This window comes from Mycotypha africana (assembly GCF_025528875.1).
Source record: "Mycotypha africana strain NRRL 2978 chromosome Unknown BDF20scaffold_4, whole genome shotgun sequence".
Lineage (NCBI taxonomy): Eukaryota > Fungi > Mucoromycota > Mucoromycetes > Mucorales > Mycotyphaceae > Mycotypha > Mycotypha africana.
Window position 1 is genome coordinate 506,357 of NW_026515728.1, and position 19,079 is coordinate 525,435.

General features: G+C 38.4%; 8 protein-coding genes across 8 annotated transcripts; 4 read left to right on the forward strand and 4 right to left on the reverse strand.

Annotated features, from left to right (window-relative positions):
• Positions 1-1,872: 1,872 nt before the first annotated feature.
• Positions 1,873-3,756, forward strand: BDF20DRAFT_834461 (uncharacterized protein; the record flags this gene model as incomplete). The annotated part of the gene is made up of 1 exon (XM_053078741.1): positions 1,873-3,756. One exon carries the CDS (start codon positions 1,873-1,875, stop codon positions 3,754-3,756), a length of 1,884 nt encoding a protein of 627 aa, XP_052937005.1.
• Positions 3,757-4,032: 276 nt separating this feature from the next.
• BDF20DRAFT_912029 (uncharacterized protein) lies at positions 4,033-4,773 on the reverse strand (the record flags this gene model as incomplete). Its single annotated transcript, XM_053083907.1, has 4 exons — positions 4,033-4,057; positions 4,155-4,239; positions 4,328-4,660; positions 4,737-4,773. The coding sequence occupies 4 exons, from the start codon at positions 4,771-4,773 to the stop codon at positions 4,033-4,035; spliced, it is 480 nt and encodes a 159-aa protein (XP_052937006.1).
• A 906-nt stretch (positions 4,774-5,679) lies between these two features.
• BDF20DRAFT_912030 (FK506-binding protein 1) lies at positions 5,680-6,188 on the forward strand (the record flags this gene model as incomplete). Its single annotated transcript, XM_053083908.1, has 3 exons — positions 5,680-5,690; positions 5,790-5,965; positions 6,049-6,188. 3 exons carry the CDS (start codon positions 5,680-5,682, stop codon positions 6,186-6,188), a joined length of 327 nt encoding a protein of 108 aa, XP_052937007.1.
• Positions 6,189-6,418: 230 nt separating this feature from the next.
• Positions 6,419-8,400, reverse strand: BDF20DRAFT_818002 (amino acid permease-domain-containing protein; the record flags this gene model as incomplete). Its single annotated transcript, XM_053077310.1, has 3 exons — positions 6,419-6,571; positions 6,654-7,643; positions 7,732-8,400. 3 exons carry the CDS (start codon positions 8,398-8,400, stop codon positions 6,419-6,421), a joined length of 1,812 nt encoding a protein of 603 aa, XP_052937008.1.
• Positions 8,401-10,611: 2,211 nt separating this feature from the next.
• On the forward strand, positions 10,612-11,485 carry BDF20DRAFT_905603 (Sin3 associated polypeptide p18-domain-containing protein; the record flags this gene model as incomplete). Its single annotated transcript, XM_053083179.1, has 3 exons — positions 10,612-10,638; positions 10,734-10,783; positions 11,020-11,485. The coding sequence occupies 3 exons, from the start codon at positions 10,612-10,614 to the stop codon at positions 11,483-11,485; spliced, it is 543 nt and encodes a 180-aa protein (XP_052937009.1).
• Positions 11,486-12,111: 626 nt separating this feature from the next.
• On the forward strand, positions 12,112-13,059 carry BDF20DRAFT_799466 (uncharacterized protein; the record flags this gene model as incomplete). The annotated part of the gene is made up of 2 exons (XM_053076339.1): positions 12,112-12,636; positions 12,709-13,059. Coding segments are annotated over 2 exons (876 nt in total), but the record flags the coding sequence as incomplete, so codon positions are not given.
• Positions 13,060-13,483: 424 nt separating this feature from the next.
• On the reverse strand, positions 13,484-14,309 carry BDF20DRAFT_905604 (uncharacterized protein; the record flags this gene model as incomplete). The annotated part of the gene is made up of 3 exons (XM_053083180.1): positions 13,484-14,030; positions 14,163-14,238; positions 14,294-14,309. The coding sequence occupies 3 exons, from the start codon at positions 14,307-14,309 to the stop codon at positions 13,484-13,486; spliced, it is 639 nt and encodes a 212-aa protein (XP_052937011.1).
• A 1,377-nt stretch (positions 14,310-15,686) lies between these two features.
• BDF20DRAFT_905605 (uncharacterized protein) lies at positions 15,687-17,967 on the reverse strand (the record flags this gene model as incomplete). Its single annotated transcript, XM_053083181.1, has 2 exons — positions 15,687-17,668; positions 17,754-17,967. 2 exons carry the CDS (start codon positions 17,965-17,967, stop codon positions 15,687-15,689), a joined length of 2,196 nt encoding a protein of 731 aa, XP_052937012.1.
• Positions 17,968-19,079: the final 1,112 nt, after the last annotated feature.

Consider the following 19,079-nt stretch of genomic DNA (forward strand, 5'->3'; position numbering starts at 1 on the left):
GTTCTCCATTTGGTGTTCAAGTTGAGCTTCGTCAAACAATTTATGTTTATATGCGATCATTAATTCATCCAGAGGTATATCTTTCTCTGCGACTAATTGTTCAACTTCCATGTCATCAATATCTTCGTCGGCGTCACTGACGATATCTGTATCTGATTCATCCTGAAGGCTCTCAGCTTCAATTGGTTTACTAGGTGATGCGGTTTCAGTACTGGCTGCATGAATAGATTCGGCGATTACGGGAGCGGGAGTTGTCTTTCTTTTCTTAGCTTGCGGATTAATCGTCTTACGAGGGCATTCAAAAGCCCGATGGCCAAGTTGGTGGCAGTTGTAACAGCGGATTCTTGCTTTGGATTTTTCACATTCAAATTTAGTATGACCAGTTTCATGACAATAGCGGCACCACGTGGGCATGTTGTTCCAAGTACAATGAAAGACTTCATCTGTATTTTGCCACATAATAGTGTGTGCCAATGGTACTATAGTGGAGTCGGTGGGGTTTGTGCTCAGTACAGCGTAACCTGATCCCATGAACAGGCCGGTGGTAGGTTCAGTAACGATGCCTATGTCAACTAAGTTTCCAAACGGTTGAAGGCTTTCTTGTAAACCAGCCAATACTTCGGTGGGAGGCAACATAGGTAAATTCGTGAGAGTGACTTTAGTAATGGTGTTCGTGTCATCGATAGCTTGGCAGGGAAGAATTTGTAGCTTGGCGTTGGGAAACTTGACGCCATTATAAGCGAGATCATTACTGTCCTTCTGGATATATATCTCAAGATATCTGTGACTACCGTCGTTTGCAATGGTGCACCCATATACCTCCGGGTGCTGTTCCTTAACTAATTGCATACATTGAAGTTCGGAGTAGTCTTTGAGAACCGGTGAAATAGATAATAGCAAAGCCCCCATTGTACGTGAGGACCTATAGACACGTGTTTGAAGGCGACTATAAGTCGTGCCTTCATCAATATCAGGAGCTTCGATGCCTTTATGCATCAGCGAAACACGTTTAGACGCTGTGACCACTTGGGCATAGGAGCGTTTAGAATGATTTTTGGGCTTGGAGGCCGAGTTGGACTCCGCTGACCGAGAAAAGTGTTGGGAGTTGGGAAGAGCCATGAACTATAGCTTTCAGCTCGAAACTGGACCAGAAGAATTTCCACAATATTTGCTAAAAGCATTCCAATTTTCTTATGTTAGTCGTCTAAAAATGGTCTTTGTATGTGTCTGACCTCAAAAAACTTTTTTATTTCGACTGTTATTGTTGATTGGTCAAAATACCCCCAGCTTTAATGTTTTGCACAGTGCAGCAACAAGGAAAAACAATTTTTCGTAACTTCTTTCGTCACTTTTGCCTTCGTCACCCTTTTTTCCTCTTTTCAACTTACGTAGACAAAAGCGCTTTTCGTCATCAAAACCTGTTTGAATACTATTCCCGACCGTCCAATTTTCGCCAATAAAGTGCATTCATTATAAAAGGTACGATTATCAAATCCACTTTCAACCAAGGAATGATGATAAAAGACATATATTTAAAGGTAGAAATGATGTATCTGAAGTGAGGTAAAAGGGGAGGTTGGTCAGAAAAGGGGGCAAAACAGTGACCGAAATTTCACACGTTACCATGATATAATGCAAGCGTTTCAATATCAGTTTATAAATACAACGGTATCAATGTCGTATTCTTCTACTTTGTTTACGTAAAAGCAGAATTGGGTCGATTGGTGGTTGTTTGGTATCAAATTCGGCCCACTTCACTGTCACTGCTTCCTCTTTTCCCTTTCACTTCAGTTCACATTCTCTTGATATACCTTTAAAAGAAAAACTGGTCAGAAGATAAAGAAATCAGACTAACACGCACAACAATGACTTATGGATAAATCTATAGTTTCGATTATGACTGACCCAATACCTTCTACTGCTACTACTGTTACTGAAAAACAGCTCGAGAATGAATCGAATAAAACAACAGCATCAACAGAGCAATCGCATTTAAAAAGGCACACTGAGGATGAATTGGACACAAGGGAGCCAAAAGCACCGAAACTATCTGTAGTGCAAAATAAAATGGATGAAGATGAGGCCGATAAACTCACTGCGGAGTTCATCATTGATGATGCTGATGAAGAAGACATGGTCGATTTAGGTAGGACCAATGCTAAAAAAGTGAAGGATACGATATCCACTGAAGCGAACGGTGAAGATAAAGCAAATGCCACAATAAATAATGACAATCAACCACAAAAGAGTGACAATCTTAGCGACGAGAGCAAGAAAACAGATGAAGTTCTCATTAAGGTAGAAAAGAAAGATCAACAGTTAGAGAATAATGAAGTCACTACCAAGAAGGATAACGAAGACCCAATCCATCATGGGATCAATAAACCACAACCACCTCAGATTATTGCACCGCCACCACCACCACCTGGCCTTCATTTGTTGACACCAGAGCAGCAGCAACAATTACTTCAATCATCCTACCATGGCGGCCAAGAATTCGCTACTACCTTGGCTCAAGCCATGATTACACCTGTGGCTATTTCAGCCACTGGATTGCCTCCTGCTGTTATTATTCAGCAAATGCAACAAAATGGCGTTCTTAGCGCTGGAAATGGGATTATTACGCCTTTGGCTGGTCCACCACCTTCTTTAAATCCACAGAATACTTCTCAAACAAGTGCTTCTAATCCTTCCTCTTCATCCCCACAACCTCAAAATCAACAATCACAACAACAGCAACAACAGCAATCTGAAGAGCAATCTCATCACCCACAAACACAAACCTCGCCCTCCACATCATCCCGGACATCCCCAGACACTTCACCCCAGCCTCCTCAATTAATTCCTGTTTCCGGTTCACCTACGATTACAACAATTGCTACTGTCACTACAACCGCTAATAACAATACGAATAACGATAAACAGCGTCCTAATACACGCAGTCTATCCAATGATGAGAAAAGACAACGGCGCTTGTTACGAAACCGGGTCGCTGCTAAAGAATGCCGTAAAAAGAAAAAGCAACATATTCAGGATATGGAACAGAAGATTTTACAGCTAGAGGATGAAAATAAGAAGCTAAAGGACCAAGTAGATGAGCTAAGAGCCAAATTAGGATTGCCATCTTTAGCGACGACAGCACTATCGACGACAGCAGCACCCACAACTACTGATATCCATGGCAGTGCTGGTCCAACAATGAGCAACAATCCAAAAATTACTAGCAGATCACCTACCATGGAACGTACAATGAATAACCCTGCTTTGACAGCAGCACCGGCCATGACTAACACAAATACCACGCCACCAGCTGTACAAGAACAAGCGCCTCAACAAAAAGCTGTAACTGCTAGTATTAGCAACCAAACTAAAGCGCAAACAAACTCTACTACTGCCTTTTATACCTTGAGCGACGCAGAAGAGTTAGAAGCATTGAATGCCGAGTTAGGTGACAAAAGTAATAAGGATAGTATAGACAACAAAGAAGCAGTAAATGCTGCTATGAATAAAGCGATAAAGGAATGGAATACAATCAACAACAACAACAATAATGATAATAACAACGGTGCTGAAACCTCCGAGCAGCAGGAGCAACAGGATGGTGATGTATTAATGAAAGATGCCGAAGCAACCATTTCTACTCCTACTGCTATTACCTCTACTACTACCGCCATCAGTGCTACTGCTGATACCAGCAATACGACAACAGATGCCCCAACCACATCTTCGGATAATATATCATTAAACAACGCTTAGAGAAGGGTGCAAAGCGGTATAGTAATATTACATGTAAATAGTAAAATTGCATAAGATTATTTGTAACTTGTGTCAAAGTAACATAAGTAAGTTATTAACAACAGCAAATAAAAAATAATTGTGTCTATAAACACTGAAAGGAAATCTAGCTACTGTTCAAGTTGATTTTTTGGCCATTCTTCAACTCAGCTCATCCTCAGATGTCTTGGTGCGTTTGAGAATATAGAATGAATGAATGAGTAACCTTTTACACTATTTTCAACAAGATGTTTATACTCATCTTACATCATCATCATAGGTCCTATCGTCGTATTTGATCGATGATAGAAAAGGGTCATTTTTCAATTCTTTCAGTTAAAGTATGATGCTTCAATACTTTAATGTTTTTTTACACTTACGATTCACCCAGAATATTCTCTAAATCCTTAATCTGGCTTTTTAAATCATTCTTTTCATTGATCAGATGCCTAATATGATCCACAGCTATAAAGGAGAAAAAAGATATATGTTTATGTAAGCTTAATCAAGTACAACAACAACAATAGGCCGTTACAAGCAAGTATAACGTTACACTTTTGTAATATAAGCGCCTCTGATCGATTGTTTCCTTCTTGGTTCAATGTAGGAACAATATCGATCAATTGATCGAAGCCAAGACGTATATTTTGCCGACGTTTTTTTTCAGAAGCAATATGGTTAGCCTTTTTTTCTGCATCCGTCAACAGTTCGTGAGGCGCTTTACGGCCTTTTCTTTCCTTTCTAGGAGTCGATATTGGGGGTGTTGAGCCCTCAGAAACTGTAGTGATATGTGATGCATTGTCGTCTATCGTTATCTCATCTAGAGTTCGTTTCTTACTATTGCTGTCCTTTGAGTCAACTGCAGGAGCGCTTGTAGGAATAGAATCTTAATAATAGTCAAAATCATAATAAAAACAAGCTGGAACTCTGTAGAAAAAAGTTGGGTTTGTTTAGCTGCTTACATGATGTACTGACTGTTGATTTATTCTGTTGTGACATGATAAGATCGTTAGTAATACGTTTACAATTTCCTGATACCGAGAGCTGAAATTTCAAATAAAAGATACAGAGAAGAAATTGAAAACCTCGAATAGCCCAATTTCTTTAATCTAATTGTGGAGAAAACTGGCAACCAGCATTGACCAACAAAAAATAATAAAATGACCGTCTTATCCGAATTTCCTGAACTTTATATCACGTGAAATTGAATGATTAACCAGGCAATTTTTCGTTACTTCACAAACATGCATCAGAATCTGTTTTTCTTTCAATTTTTGGCTTCGACAAATTCATACACGTCATAGTGTCAGTCTTTAAATGGGATTAAGATTATTTACTTGTAAGGAGGTCTGATGGGAATTATATTATTGCGATAACACGTACGCTAGTCATCCATACAGATTCAGATGCTTCTGGTGTAATTAGTTATACTTGCGTCTATCTTGCTATATATTGTATACAATCTATATCAGATTCAATATAGATGGACCGTGGAGAATTTGGTAGTATGTACTTGAATATTGTAGTTGTTATCTCTCCAAACACGTCAGTACCGTTCTAAGCTAAGAGCTCGTAAGAACCCTTATATGGTCTTTGTTGTATTAGAGATTATGGAAAAGGTTAGATTGTATAGGATTTCCAGGGAAAAAACGAATTGTTTAGAGGAACGAAATAATACTTTGTGCAGAAATTTGTCTGGAGTACGTTTTCGAGCTTCTGATAAGATACATTAGGCAAAAAAGAACGGTTGAAGGTAAATGTGCCTAAGTTCGATGAATGACGTCATAGGCAATGCTAGAAGTGGACTTTGAAAAAGAAGGCTTATCCTACCTTTAAAAAGCTTTTCTTGAATTGGAATGAAACGCGCGTTTTTTCTTCTTTTGCATATTCAAATTTATCTTTAATATGGGTGTTACGTAAGTAGTTGTTTCGCTGCTGTACAGGCTATTATATACAATATTGATTTAAGTACTGGACAAAGGGTTATAATAATAACTGCTGGTTTGTTTAAATAGTATCGATACTATTGCTCCTGGTGACGGAAAGAACTTCCCCAAGAAGGGTGATACTGTCACCATGCACTACGTTGGTACTCTCACTAACGGTAAGAAGTTCGACTCTTCCCGTGATCGCAATCAACCTTTTGTCACTCAAATCGGTGTCGGACGTGTCATCAAGGGTTGGGATGAAGGTGAGGAAAAAATAAGATCATTATGAGGCATTATTTGCATTCGATAAACGTATAGCATGTTATTCAAAATTTGATAAATATAGGTGTCCCTCAATTGTCCCTCGGTCAAAAAGCCAGATTAACCTGTACATCTGATTACGCTTATGGCGACCGTGGTATTCCTGGTGTTATCCCTGAAAAGGCTACCTTGATCTTCGAAGTTGAACTTCTCAAGATCAACTAAACAGAGAGCAGTAATTTTCAACTTTGTTTTGCAATGCCTCATAGCAATATATTGTATAAGCACTATATACATGGTGCAGGTATAAAAATGAAATAAACAAGAAGCATTTCTTGTCTCCTTGCAGAAAAAGAAGAAGTGGGCTGAGTGTGTATATGTACAAGTAGTTGATGAAAAAGCATGATATAGGAAAGATCGACTTTCAAATGGAAGGAAGAAGCGAAGCGTTATCTTCACAACATGATAATTCGTACGCCATCGAACTCACCGAAAGAATGATTAAAGTTTTCGCCGGGACAGGCCATAAACATTTGAGGTTTGGATATATTCAGCTGTCTGGAGATAGCATCTACAGTAGCAGGGTTGAACTTGCCTTGGATAAAGATCTTACAAACGGGGGGGGGGGGAATGTATGAGTTTTCTGAAAAATCTTTGGGCAATAGAACACCATAATTAATATAATCCTACCAGATCAATTTGAATTTTTGGGTAAATTTGATCCAACATGCGATGATGGGCTTCTAAATTCTCCGGTATATCATTCGAATTCTGATAGACATGTACAAATTTGATTTGGCCTGTGTCTTCGTTCTTTTTTATATACTGAATAGCCTTGTTCATCACATGCGGTTCGTCCGTTTTTAAGAAGAAAACAATCGGTAATTTCCTCACTTTCTTGATTTGGCCCTGTATAAAGAGTTCAACCTTTTCTTTTGTGTGAGGTGAGAAATGATGTAGGAAATCCATTTGATCAAACAGCCAGTAGCATAGCTTCCATAGCCAACAGCGTTTCAACATTGCTAATACAATAATCAACACCACCGCAAAATAAATAACGAAATATTCGGCAATCATAGGATTGATGATGATATTTCCAATTAAACTCGCCATCAACAAACCAAGCGTAAAAAACGCGGTCAGTAATGATACGCGATTATATCGCGGTAAGCGTCCACGTTTATACTTGATGAGGATATTAGCAACAGCAAACGTAGATAAACTTCCCAAGAAAGCTACAGCGAAAACTCCTGACAATGAACTGGTATCACCGCCTACAATCACATATAATGTCACACTGAGTGCCAAGAAGGTAAGAATGATGGTTTGGTAGGATCCTGTCCACTGATTGCGGATCAGAAAGAACTTGGGCAGGATGCCGTCGCTGGCCAGACGTTGTATCAATCCAATAGCTCCAATTAGACCTGTTAATACACCTGCACATAGCACAATCACGGCATCAACCATGACCCATAAGCGAAGCCATCGCCCACTCTGAGCTGCATATTCAGCCAAGATAGACACAGCATTTGCTGAATTTTGGTCAATGATTGGGATGGGCACAAGAACAGTGGTTAAGAAGGATATTGGAGCATTAAGAGTCAACAAAAATAGAAACATGTTGTTCATCACTTGCGGAAAGATATTGGGTTTCAAGTCTTCAATGTAATTTTCTGCAGACTGAAAAAAATAAATAAAAATTAACGCGAATTAAGACCATTTAGGCCCTTCCTCAATTGTAAATAGGTAAACCAGAATGTTATTATACCTCAAAACCGGTGACTCCCAATAAGCCGATGCAAACACCTTTAGCAATTAACAATAGAGGATTAGTACCAGGGGGATCAGGTATACTAGACCAATTATCAATCAAAGTTGAGTTTCCAAATCTTGCCCATGCCACCACACTGGTCACTATAACCACTGCCATCGTTACTGAGTGTAAAGTGAAAATAGATAATGTCAGCGTCGAGGACTCTTTCAGCCCCAGTAAGCATATCAATGAGAATGCAATCAGAATAGTAATTGTCAAAACAAAGGGAGTCAATTTTTCAGGCAACACAACTTCGGCTGCCAAATAAGCACTTGCGGTGGAAGCAGATACAACGCATGTTGCCAAGTAATCCAATATCGAAAGGCAAGCGGCTACAGCCGCAACTGATTTGGAGGTGGAGTTAAGTAAGGCATTGTATGTACCACCATTCAAAGGCATTGCAGTAGCAACTTCGGTAATGATACGTTTCATAGGATACATTAATAGGGCAACTAGCAGCATAGAAATGGGTGCGTATTTGCCAGCTTGAACGGCACAGGGCCCAATGGAGTAGAGAACGGAAGCGATCAGGTCGTTGCCGGCAATGGAAGTGGCACGCCAGAGGCCTATCATTGTCCTTTTGGATAATTCACTTTTATACACTTCAATATCCGAGGGTTCCATTTCCATGTAATAGGTGTTTCCCCACCTTAATTTTAGTGTGTAACAATATAACTAGCTTAGTATAAGGTAGTTTAGTTTGCAATGCTGTAGTCTTATTTACCCTGCGAATTCCCAAGCATTGCTCAGATTAGGATAACGTGAAGGTACACTGGACCATTTCAATAAATTGCCTCTGATCGTATTCTGATTTCGTTGGATCTGATGAAATTCTGACTCTGCGAAAGACGGTGGCGGTAGTTGACCTGTTTGTGAAAAGTGAAAGATTGTTGATTTCGATCTGTACCGATGATCTGTTATAATGTTAGGCATTGATAAGGAAGTAAGAATTTACCAGTGTAGGATCTTCGTTGTGCCACTGACTGCCGCTCCGTACATCCAGTGTTGACTTTTGTTGCTGCTGTTATCTTATCATCTATAGAAGTGCTTGAGCTTGATATAAAGTCTTCGTGTCGACCGTGGCTCATTGCTTTAATAAAGCGTCAAGATTTCGACGTTTAGAATAGCAAGAAGAAAAAGCCAAAAGATTTCGTCGTCAGAACTACTGAAACACCTTTTAGACCCAAACCCACAATAGCAAAGTTAAAAAGTAAAGTACCCCTTAATAGAATGAGAATAGGTCAACCGAACACTCCAAGCAAGGAGAAAACACAAGATAGGAAAACAAAGCAATCAAAATTGATGCGTTGACTAATAGAAAGCCATATTTCTTAGCATATCCTCTTCACTTATAACTACAAAGAGGATTATCAATTGCTCTTTTCTATGAAATTTTAGTCGACGTTAACGTTATCCGTGTAGTCTTCTGTCTTTTAAATGTGATTGTTTGTCACTTTTCCAGTGAAACTTACCACTAAAATGACAAAAAGAAGGCATACACTTCGTTGAAAGGAGGGGTTCTTTTATATACCTGCAGCGTCCAAATGCACATATAGGCATAGATGAACAATTCAATTTTTGGGAGTAACAAAAACATTGACTATATACTGCAGCATGCATTTTCATCAACCTTATTTACTTTTGTTTCTTCAAATTAAGTGTAAGTTACCCGGACATTTTATTTTGTCAAGCCATAACTTTTTCATTTATCATTTCTTCGATATAAAATAGTATAAAGAGTGGGATCGGCGTCACTTTGCGGGTAGTGTAAGGCAAAGGACACCTGTGGAATCCCGAGATAGCAAGCCAGAGCCCAGGTTTCCCGGAGGAAAAAATTAGATTAACAACGTGAGGAACTATGTTCCTCATTATAGTTGTTAAACTATAAAGAACAGATACTACACTTGATCTTAGCCAAAAGGCCTGAGAGGATAAAGAGTTCATTAATTTCTGCGTTTTGAGTGCCTTTTTATACTTTTTTGACAGATGTTGCGGAGGGAGAAAAAAAAAACTACACCGCAGTCTCATAATTTTTTGACAGTCTTCCTGCTGCCAAAAAATATAAACTTACAATGGCAAGTTGTAGTGACTTATGATATCCTAATACAGCCATACTTTTGGTTATTCCGGTAAGATTTCATACATATCAGCAGTCATACGCATTGTTGCATAACACGAACGGACAGTATTTGAACAAATGGGCAATTCTTAAGCTAACTCGAACTTAAGCCGTATCATTTTGTTTGTCAAAAAGTCGCTCAAAGTATTTTTTTTATATAAGATCTTATTCGTTACCGTCAGTAGAAAGCTGTATAATCTCAAATGGTTGGGTGAGGAAAATTATTACAAGTAGCAACACACCACATGGGTCAGGAAAGAAAAAAATGGGGAGACTGAAAAGGAGAAGAGCATGCATCGAACTCTCTATTTTCAGCGTTATTTACAGGACTCAAAATCACAGAGTGCAGATAATGCCCTAAACTGTTGTATCAATAGAAAATGCATACAGCAAAACGCCTATATTCAAGCATTCGAGATCATCATAATGAGTACTGGCCTTTAAAGTCATTAGAACAATGTTTAAAATATGAGAAGAATAAGTAAAATGTACATCAATGCAATTTATAAGTGCTATCACCTGGAAACGGTGTTTAGAAGGACAGAAATTCATGAAATAAAATAGTTAAAGTGCGTAAATACACTTCAGAGTAGTTTTGCTTTTTATGTCTTGATTCCTACAAGTCACGGCTCGGAGCATAGATTTAGACGCGCCTGAAGCAACAGTAATAAAAAGACAGCTTTTCTCAGAAAAGAAAATCCCACTAATATACCAACATGCCAACTACTGTTGATCGTGAAAAGGTATTGTAGGATTCTCAGAGAAAGAAGATATACAAAGAAGTAAATAATGATAAAGCGTATTGACATATAGTATTTTTGACTATGTGCATTTCTAGGAATGTCCGTTTTTATTGAAGATTTACTACTGTCATGGTAGACATAATCCGTAGGTTATCATGACGATGTTCAGAAGAATGCGCTTTAAAGTTATGCCCTTAACCTTTTTTCTTCTGAATAGTATGCAACAATATACTGTGACCTCAGTGCCACCAACTGAATTATGCCTTTATACATGGTAATGAACTTGGATTAATGGCAATGGAGTCAACATATAGTGAGACCTTCCACTAAAAATACATAAGCGACTAACTATACACCTTTTCTGCAATTTGATATCAATAGGAAGGATGCTACCCTAGAAGAAATTGCACAACTCATTGAACAAATTGTTCCAGAAGCTAGAGATCCTGATGCCCGTGTCGCTTTTCGACTTATTTATTTGGACAGTGAACGTGCACGGTATCAAAGTCGAGAAATCGGTCGTGTTGTTGCGAGCAACCCAACTGAAGATCAAAAGAAAACTTTGGACGATTGCAAATTCTTAATTGGTGATTATTTGGATGTTGCCATATATATTGGCCCACCTCCAAGTGCTTACGCGAGAGGAGCAGGAGGTAGTCGTTCTTTCGGAGGAGGAAGAGATAATAATAGGGGCCGACCACTTATTGGCGGCGGTAACAAATTTGGTGGAAATGACAGATATGGTGGAGGACGACGAAGTTTTGATAAAAACAACGCTGCACCATACAATCGGGATAGATTTGGAGGAGCTGGAGGAGGCAGATATCAACGACGAGACAGATATTAATTGAATCAACAAAAAATATCGAGACTCACTGATCTAAATCGAGCTATTGAGTTATAAGAGACGAAGTTCTATATATAATTGCATCCTGAAAAACCACGCTCATCGAATATATACTCGCATCGCAGCCACAACTTTCTTAATTAACGTATACCTAATGGTAATAAAAGAACCTTCTAGTCCATCTTTACATCTCTGTTATTTAATGGTCTCGGTTGGAGGATTTCATTTATGAAATTGCTGTATTTTAAGAATGATATACGTTCTAAATATTTTGTTCATTTAGTTATAGATTAATTTAAGCCTTTATCATTGTAATTCAAAATTAAAGTACAGTTTTCTATAAATAAAGGGATGATTAATCACAAATGAAACTGCTGCCACGTATTAAACGTATTGCATAGAATTCATTTTATCATATTGTGAGCTTTGAGTAAGGCTGTAAGGAGACTCGCAGGGGAACAAATGAAGCCGTTTGATTTAATGGGAAAATTCATCTGATGAGGTGCCCTTTCCTCTCCTTCGAACCATTGGTAGTATCAATGATGATTTTTGGTGGAAAAGTAAACATACTACTCGCTATATTTTGTTTCTTAAAGACGGTTACATCCCAACAACAACAAGGCCCGTGCAGCGGGCAACATGACATCTCATCCGAAGCTGAGTTGAATGAAATACGATACTGCGACTTCTTCGACGGAAATATTACTATACATGACATGAATTTGCCAGCAGGTGCAACTATCGATCTTTCTAAATTAAAAAAGATTCATGGCGATATTTCCATTATGCACAATATTGAAATATCACAGATTGCCTTCCGTAATTTAGACGAAGTCGATGGTCGACTAAAAATTCAAGGCAATAGACAGCTTACCCATATTCATACGCCCTCTTTAACAACAGTAAAATCAATGGAAATTAGCGTCCAACCCTTCTTGGATTCCCTCTCATTCCCTTGCCAACTTACGAGATTAGAGAATTTTACTTTGGCCGATACAGCCACCAAAAAGATTGAAGGCATGGCGGCGAAAAAAATGAAGAATATCCATATCAACAACAATGCAAACCTGAAACATTTAGACTTGAGTCAACTAGAGCAAGTAGAGGGAGTCATTGCCGTTGACGCGAATTCGCCAGAAATGAAACTTGATGTAGGCAACCAAATTAGCTATTTCTAAGATTGCAGCTATCTGAATAAGCCGATCATTTATTAATTCTACTAGTTAACTGGTTTAAGGAACCTTTATCAGGGAGAATTCCGTAACTTGGGGAGCTTTGACGGCTTGAACAATGTAGAAAAAGTGACAGGTGACTTATCCTTCGAATCTAGTTCATTTTCTACCCTCTTACTCCCTAGCATCACCCAAATTTACGGAACTCTCACTGTGGCAAACAATTCGCTCTTACAGAACCTAACTATTTCCGAACTCCAAATTATTGGTGGTGCTATCTTGCTCTCCAACAACACACAATTAGCTACTGTTAATGCTCCTAAACTTAAAGAAGTAGAAGGGACGGTCGATATTACAGGTAACTTTAATGAGTTGCACTTACCCGCCTTGGTCAATGTACGCGGCGGTTTAAATGTCCAAACATCAAGCTTCAACTTCTCATGCGAAGAAGTGAACAAGCTCCATGAAGAGGTCACAAAAGGGCAAGACTTTGTCTGTCAAAATAGGGTAGCACACCCCAAGTCTACTATCGATTCTCGCTATAGTGGTAGACATCTTAGCACTAGCACTGGGACAATACTTAATGTATTTGGTCTGCTTACCTACATTTTAGCCGCTGCAGCTTTTCTTCCAATTTAAAGATGTGTTTCAATAGTCGATACCATGATATCATTCAGTCAGGGTGTAGAAACGGACATTATATATTTTATTGGTTATGACTTAGCTTCTACCATACGTAGATCATTATATCAAACTCTAATCAAAAAAACAATTATTCAATCTCTTTATTATTGTTGGACTAAACTGATGCCAGCAATTATTACTTTTAAATTCGTCTATCTAATACGCTGTGTAATTCACCGGCAGGTTGTTCTAAAGTTTGTAGTAATCTGCGAGCAGGAGCTTCAATTGTACCCACCAACTGTCCTCTCAATTGTTGAAGAGGAGGTAGATCCACAACCTTCAAAACATCCGCCTGTGTTAATAGGGTATCGTCTATTTTACCCCCTAACAATAATAACTTTTTATTTTTCGCTAAACCTTCTACTGATTTTTTCAATAAATCGGGGTGTTCAGCATCATCTGCATTGGTGGAAAATATACAAATAGGTCCTGATAAAAGTGTCTCCAAATTAGCATATTTGGTTTGACGTAAAGCTGCCGAAAAAATGCCAGTTTGCACTACAGTAAGTTTAGTAGGAGCAGCGCCCTGCCCTGACACTTCGAATAAATGCTGTCTCAATTGAGTAAATTCGTTTACGCCCAAATTGTTATTTTGGAAAATGAAGACGGCTCGGTTATTGTTGATGATATCGCTGTATTGGTCATAGAGATAGACACGTCTAGGGGGATGATTTGTCGTCTTTTTATTACTGGTTTTTCCTTTTGTTTTACTTTCTGTAGCGTCTATAAAAAGAACATACCAACAAATGAAAAAATGACTGCAAATGAGCTTCCAAACTTTGTGAATTTACGAAAAGTTACAGATTGACAGTTTATGTCACTTACAGGTGCGCCTACAGGGGTAGTTGATAAGAACTCTGTTGGCAGATTTGAGGTTACTGATAAGGGAATGGCTGACTGAAAGACAATAATGTTAGGTGCTGACACGTATAACATTTCTTCAAGCAATTACCTGATCGCAAGGACATATTGGTATTGTGGAGAAGACAGGGCCGATTATGTACAAATAAAATACGGGGATGTCACAAAGTTAGTTTTTGTCATTCAGGGTCCGCCGACTTGTGAATTATCCAGGTTATTTTTAAACAGTGAAAAAGTCTTAGAAAAGGTTATGGCAAGCTGATTATACCATGTAATTTGTTCTGATAACCATTAATCTTCTGTTATTTAGAAGTTCCATGTCTTATGTTTCAAAGCTTTTTATACGTGCATATTAGGTACTACATATTGCGGAAATTATTCAAAGGAAAATGATGGAGAGTATATAGGACATGCATGGGGCATCAATATCAGAATATCATAAAGAGGTTTATTCGTACAAACGGTTTGTTTAAAAAAATATACGTTTACACATATATATATTGCTGTAACTGTGATTATGTTGTTGACATATCCTCGTAGAGCGTACTAATTAGGGATGTACCCACAATAGCATTTTCCATTATGGCAGACACCTAGTAACATACTCACGCCTGAATCTGTTATTGAGTAACATTTTTCATCACAACGGGCTTGATCACGGCATGAGAAATCACAACCACGCTTAGCTAGTCTTTGAGGCCCGGAAACATCAGGTAGGACCAAGTCTTTAGGATTTGGTGTAAAGCTAGAGATATCGGCGATTGCTGTTGTTATGAAGATAAAGGTGAAGATAATGAAGCATAGATATTTAGTTGAGAATAGTACAGAGTTATTAAACATATTGCTTTGATATTTATAGAAATATAAGTTGAAATGATGAGTTTGCTATTCAAGCTTCTGTGAGTAAATGGAAGTAAATAGCAAAGAAGAACAAGAGAAAAAGAAGAAGATACGCAGAGCAGTTTTGGTCGATGTCTAGTATATAAATAGTTTCCGTATGTCTAAAGGGAAAGGAACTTAGACTCTTTATTGATTGCTCTACAGTGTCAAAAGGAGAGACAGTCGCTATTCATAGTAGGAACAAACGTAAGATGAAGTCGACCCGAACTCCTGACGTTCAGATATTCAAAAATTATAGGAGACGATGAAGGAAAACAAAAAAAAAGGAAGACTTCTATTGAACCTGGCTTTAGAACTTTGTAAGGACATTTCTGCTCTCAAGCAAACTATAATGTGACATAGTTGGGAGCTTTAATAATGAGTCACATAGATACTACATAAAAGTAATAGCCTAAGCAACTCTGGAGTATGTCATCATTCTTTTTGAGATATAACTACTATGGAAAAATTACTATTAGTTGGTTACGAATAGGGAGCATAAGGCTGGATGATGATAGCGGGGAATACATATATATACATATAAAGAAGATATAAGAATAGGCTTACAACGAAAGGGAGTTGTTGGTATTAAGGTTGGGTTAAAATTAGTTTTCTGAATAGCATGGAGGTGGACCCCACTCTGGCATTTGAGAAGGCAAGCAGTTATCAGCCGATGGTGTTAATGTATGTGCTGCTGTGGTAGGTAAAGCTGTTGAAATACTGTTAGAACGGCGTAGTAATGTTGTGTTGGTGTGGTAAGCCCTGTTCATAGGCGACAATGCTGCTGTTTTTTTAGCTGAAGAAGTATCGATGATAGCATTTTTGTTGGACTTTCTATCTTTGACGAATTCATCATTTTTTTTCAATTTTCTCAGTTCACATGGACACGGTACACACGATCCCCATCCGTCCACGGAAGTGATTAATTCACGTTGTTCCCAAAATGTTCCCTGTGGCCACTCATTCTGGACTGCTGGTGATGGACTTGCTGGTTCCATGGAATGATCATAACTGGGAGGAGGAGGTAAAATCGTCTGGCATTCATCATCTGCAGCCACTACACGACAATCTAGCATACGAGCAGGTGAATCCAAAGTTAAATCGAAGAGCTTTCCATTACATTCAATGGTGACGACCAATTGTAACCAGTGGTGTATATTTATAGATTCATAGTCAATAGTAGGGTTCAGAATATTGGAGCAATCAGGTACAGGAAGCACAAAGCGCCCACCAAAATATTCACCCACACGAACGGTTTGTTTCAACAATTTTAAGTTGATCATTTCATGACCATTATATTTTTCTGCCATAACACAAGCTGTTTGGCCATCAGATAGCTTTTTCTTGTTCTCATTTTTTGACATAAATGTTGATGTGGACGGTGGCGAATCTTTTTCAGAGTAAGAGACCAGTAAAGCCCTGTTCAAGAAAGATTTACTTGTTGAACCTCCTGGTTGTGGTGGATCAAAGTATGCAAGATATTTACTGTGCTCATTACGTTGTCTAACATATGTCTCAATCAATCTCTTTGATTTTTTCGTGCTACTACTTCCTTTGCAAACGCCAGCTTCGCCTATTGCTTCTTCAGTATTTGTATCCTCATCGCTATTGTCAGTGTCTTCCTCAATTTTGTAGCCGTAAGCCCACTTTAAAGCCATATTGACTACCTCTTTTGCTCTCTTTGTTTCAGGTGTCTTAAATCCCCGAGTATAGGCACCTGGCACTTTCATAGCATAAGTACGCGTTTCGCAGATTTTCAACATAACGGATCGTATTACAGCAGTAGCAATAGTTGGCTCGATCATCAATTCGATGCCTACACTGGTACCAATGGCAATAGCAGTACGGTCCACGCCAATTTTATACCGTATACCTTGAACATCATCATAATTTGTAGCTGTCAAGTTACTAGCTGATCTGCCTGCTAGAGAAAAAGCTAACAGATCAGGCTGCTCGTCAAATGTGGTTGCAGCAGGCTGATAACCATCCAAATTGCGACGGTTCCACGGCAATTGACGATCATTATCTGTATAAATCAACGTATCATCTTGTTGGATAGCAGCGACCACATGACTACTACTTCCATTAGTTCCACTACTTCTGTTAGTACGAATGGATGCATTCTCATCTTCGTGGCTGGATCTGGACGCTGTTGTATTTCGGTAATGATGTAGCATTTGCTGTTGTTGACTTCTGATTAAAATGTCTGAATTGGGTAAACCTGAGGATACAATAGACTCCATTGCTCGGACAATTCGCATTGGTGTAGAGGCTGTATACTTTCTCTTGAACATATTGTTTCGTTTGGCCCACCCGATAATATTTATTGGGGAGAGGGACGTTTGCTGTTCGCTCGAACTAGTAGTCTTTGGGGATCTACGAAGTGTGGCACTAACTTGGTAGAATATATGAAGTCGTTTTGGGATATCAACGCTTGTTGGTAGGGATGCTGGTATGGGGAATTCGAAAGGGAATCTTTGGATACCAGCAGGCATTACACCTTTCGAGTTAGGAGGTAACAAGGAAAGCTCAGTGACTTGTAGCTTTGTTTCAATACTCGATCCGAATGATGAACCTCTCATGATTTCTAAACATTTGGATTGCGTATAGTATCGAATCAATATATGCTGATGCAGAATGAGACAAAATGAATCAACTGTTGTTTAGTTTACCTGCCCAAGGATGAAATCGTTGTATACCTTCGAAGACTAATTCAATAGGTCCTTGAATTAAGGTATCGGTAGGAAAATTGACAATGACCTCTCCACGGACCATAGCAGATCCAATAGATTGTTCAACGAATAGTCTAGGTTCATCGAGAACAACTCGCAGTACTGGAGGATGATTATTGCTATAACTGTTCTTGTTCAAATTGAGGCTGTTCATAATATCAAATTCTTAACAACGATTAGATAATGTAAGTAGGAACTTATTATGTAATTATATTTGGTGAAGTAGAAGGAAAAACATTTCAAAAAGCTGCGGATCACACCTTTTATTTGCGAATTAGACAGGTTGCATATCTGTCACAAAGTGATGGACGATACATGCATTTCCTTGTACAACTTGATTACCATGGTAGCAGCTTCAACAGGTCAGCCATACGAAAGTTTGGAGCATCTCTGTCCTATTACCCTCGTTTCACAAAAAGAGCCTATGATACCATTGGCTTGCAAAAGGTGGGGTAAAGGTACTACTGTGTTTGATTGAAGGTGAGTCACTCAAGTTCACTCTTACTGTGGCTGACAACAGATACCGATGAAGCTATTTGCATAATTCATTGAAATAATTATATCTCGAACGATATAAATTCTGTTCTATCGACTTCGAATTGGTATAGGTCAAGTCACCAGGATTACGTAGACCCCGATGTTTCAAGTCAACGCAAGTTCATTAATAATACAAGGGAATGATTACAAATGACTCAAGATTGAAATCTTGTTTACTTATATAAAAAACGAGATGAAAGATGGTAGTTAAAGTGATCCAACATACAATTCAATCACATAATTTTTTGATTTGACCGCTGTTCTGGTTGTAAAACATAAGAAAGGTTATCAAATGACATATTTGAACTACTCTGGTAAGTAACAAGGCAATATGTAGACAGCAGTAATCGTATACAGCCTTCAATTATAGTCTTTACGTTTAAATGTAATTCTAATTTAAAGTAGACCACTACTATTCGATTTCCCAAAAAGGCCCAGTTTGTATTTCAGAATGACCTCTCTAAAAAAAATAAGCTTTATACATATATATATATATATATGTATCGCTTGCTGCGGATCAAATGCCATCTGAACAGTTCCAACTAAAACATGCTTTGGCAATATAATTATTTTGTAACAAATATCTGTCGCATTTTTTGCTTAAGTTACATAATAGATACTCGTAATTTGCAACGAGAACACGTACGAATATCAGCGATCTATACTGTAACAGCTTGTGAATTCACATTGTGAGGCTCATCTCAACAAGCCTATTTCAGTATTTTTATC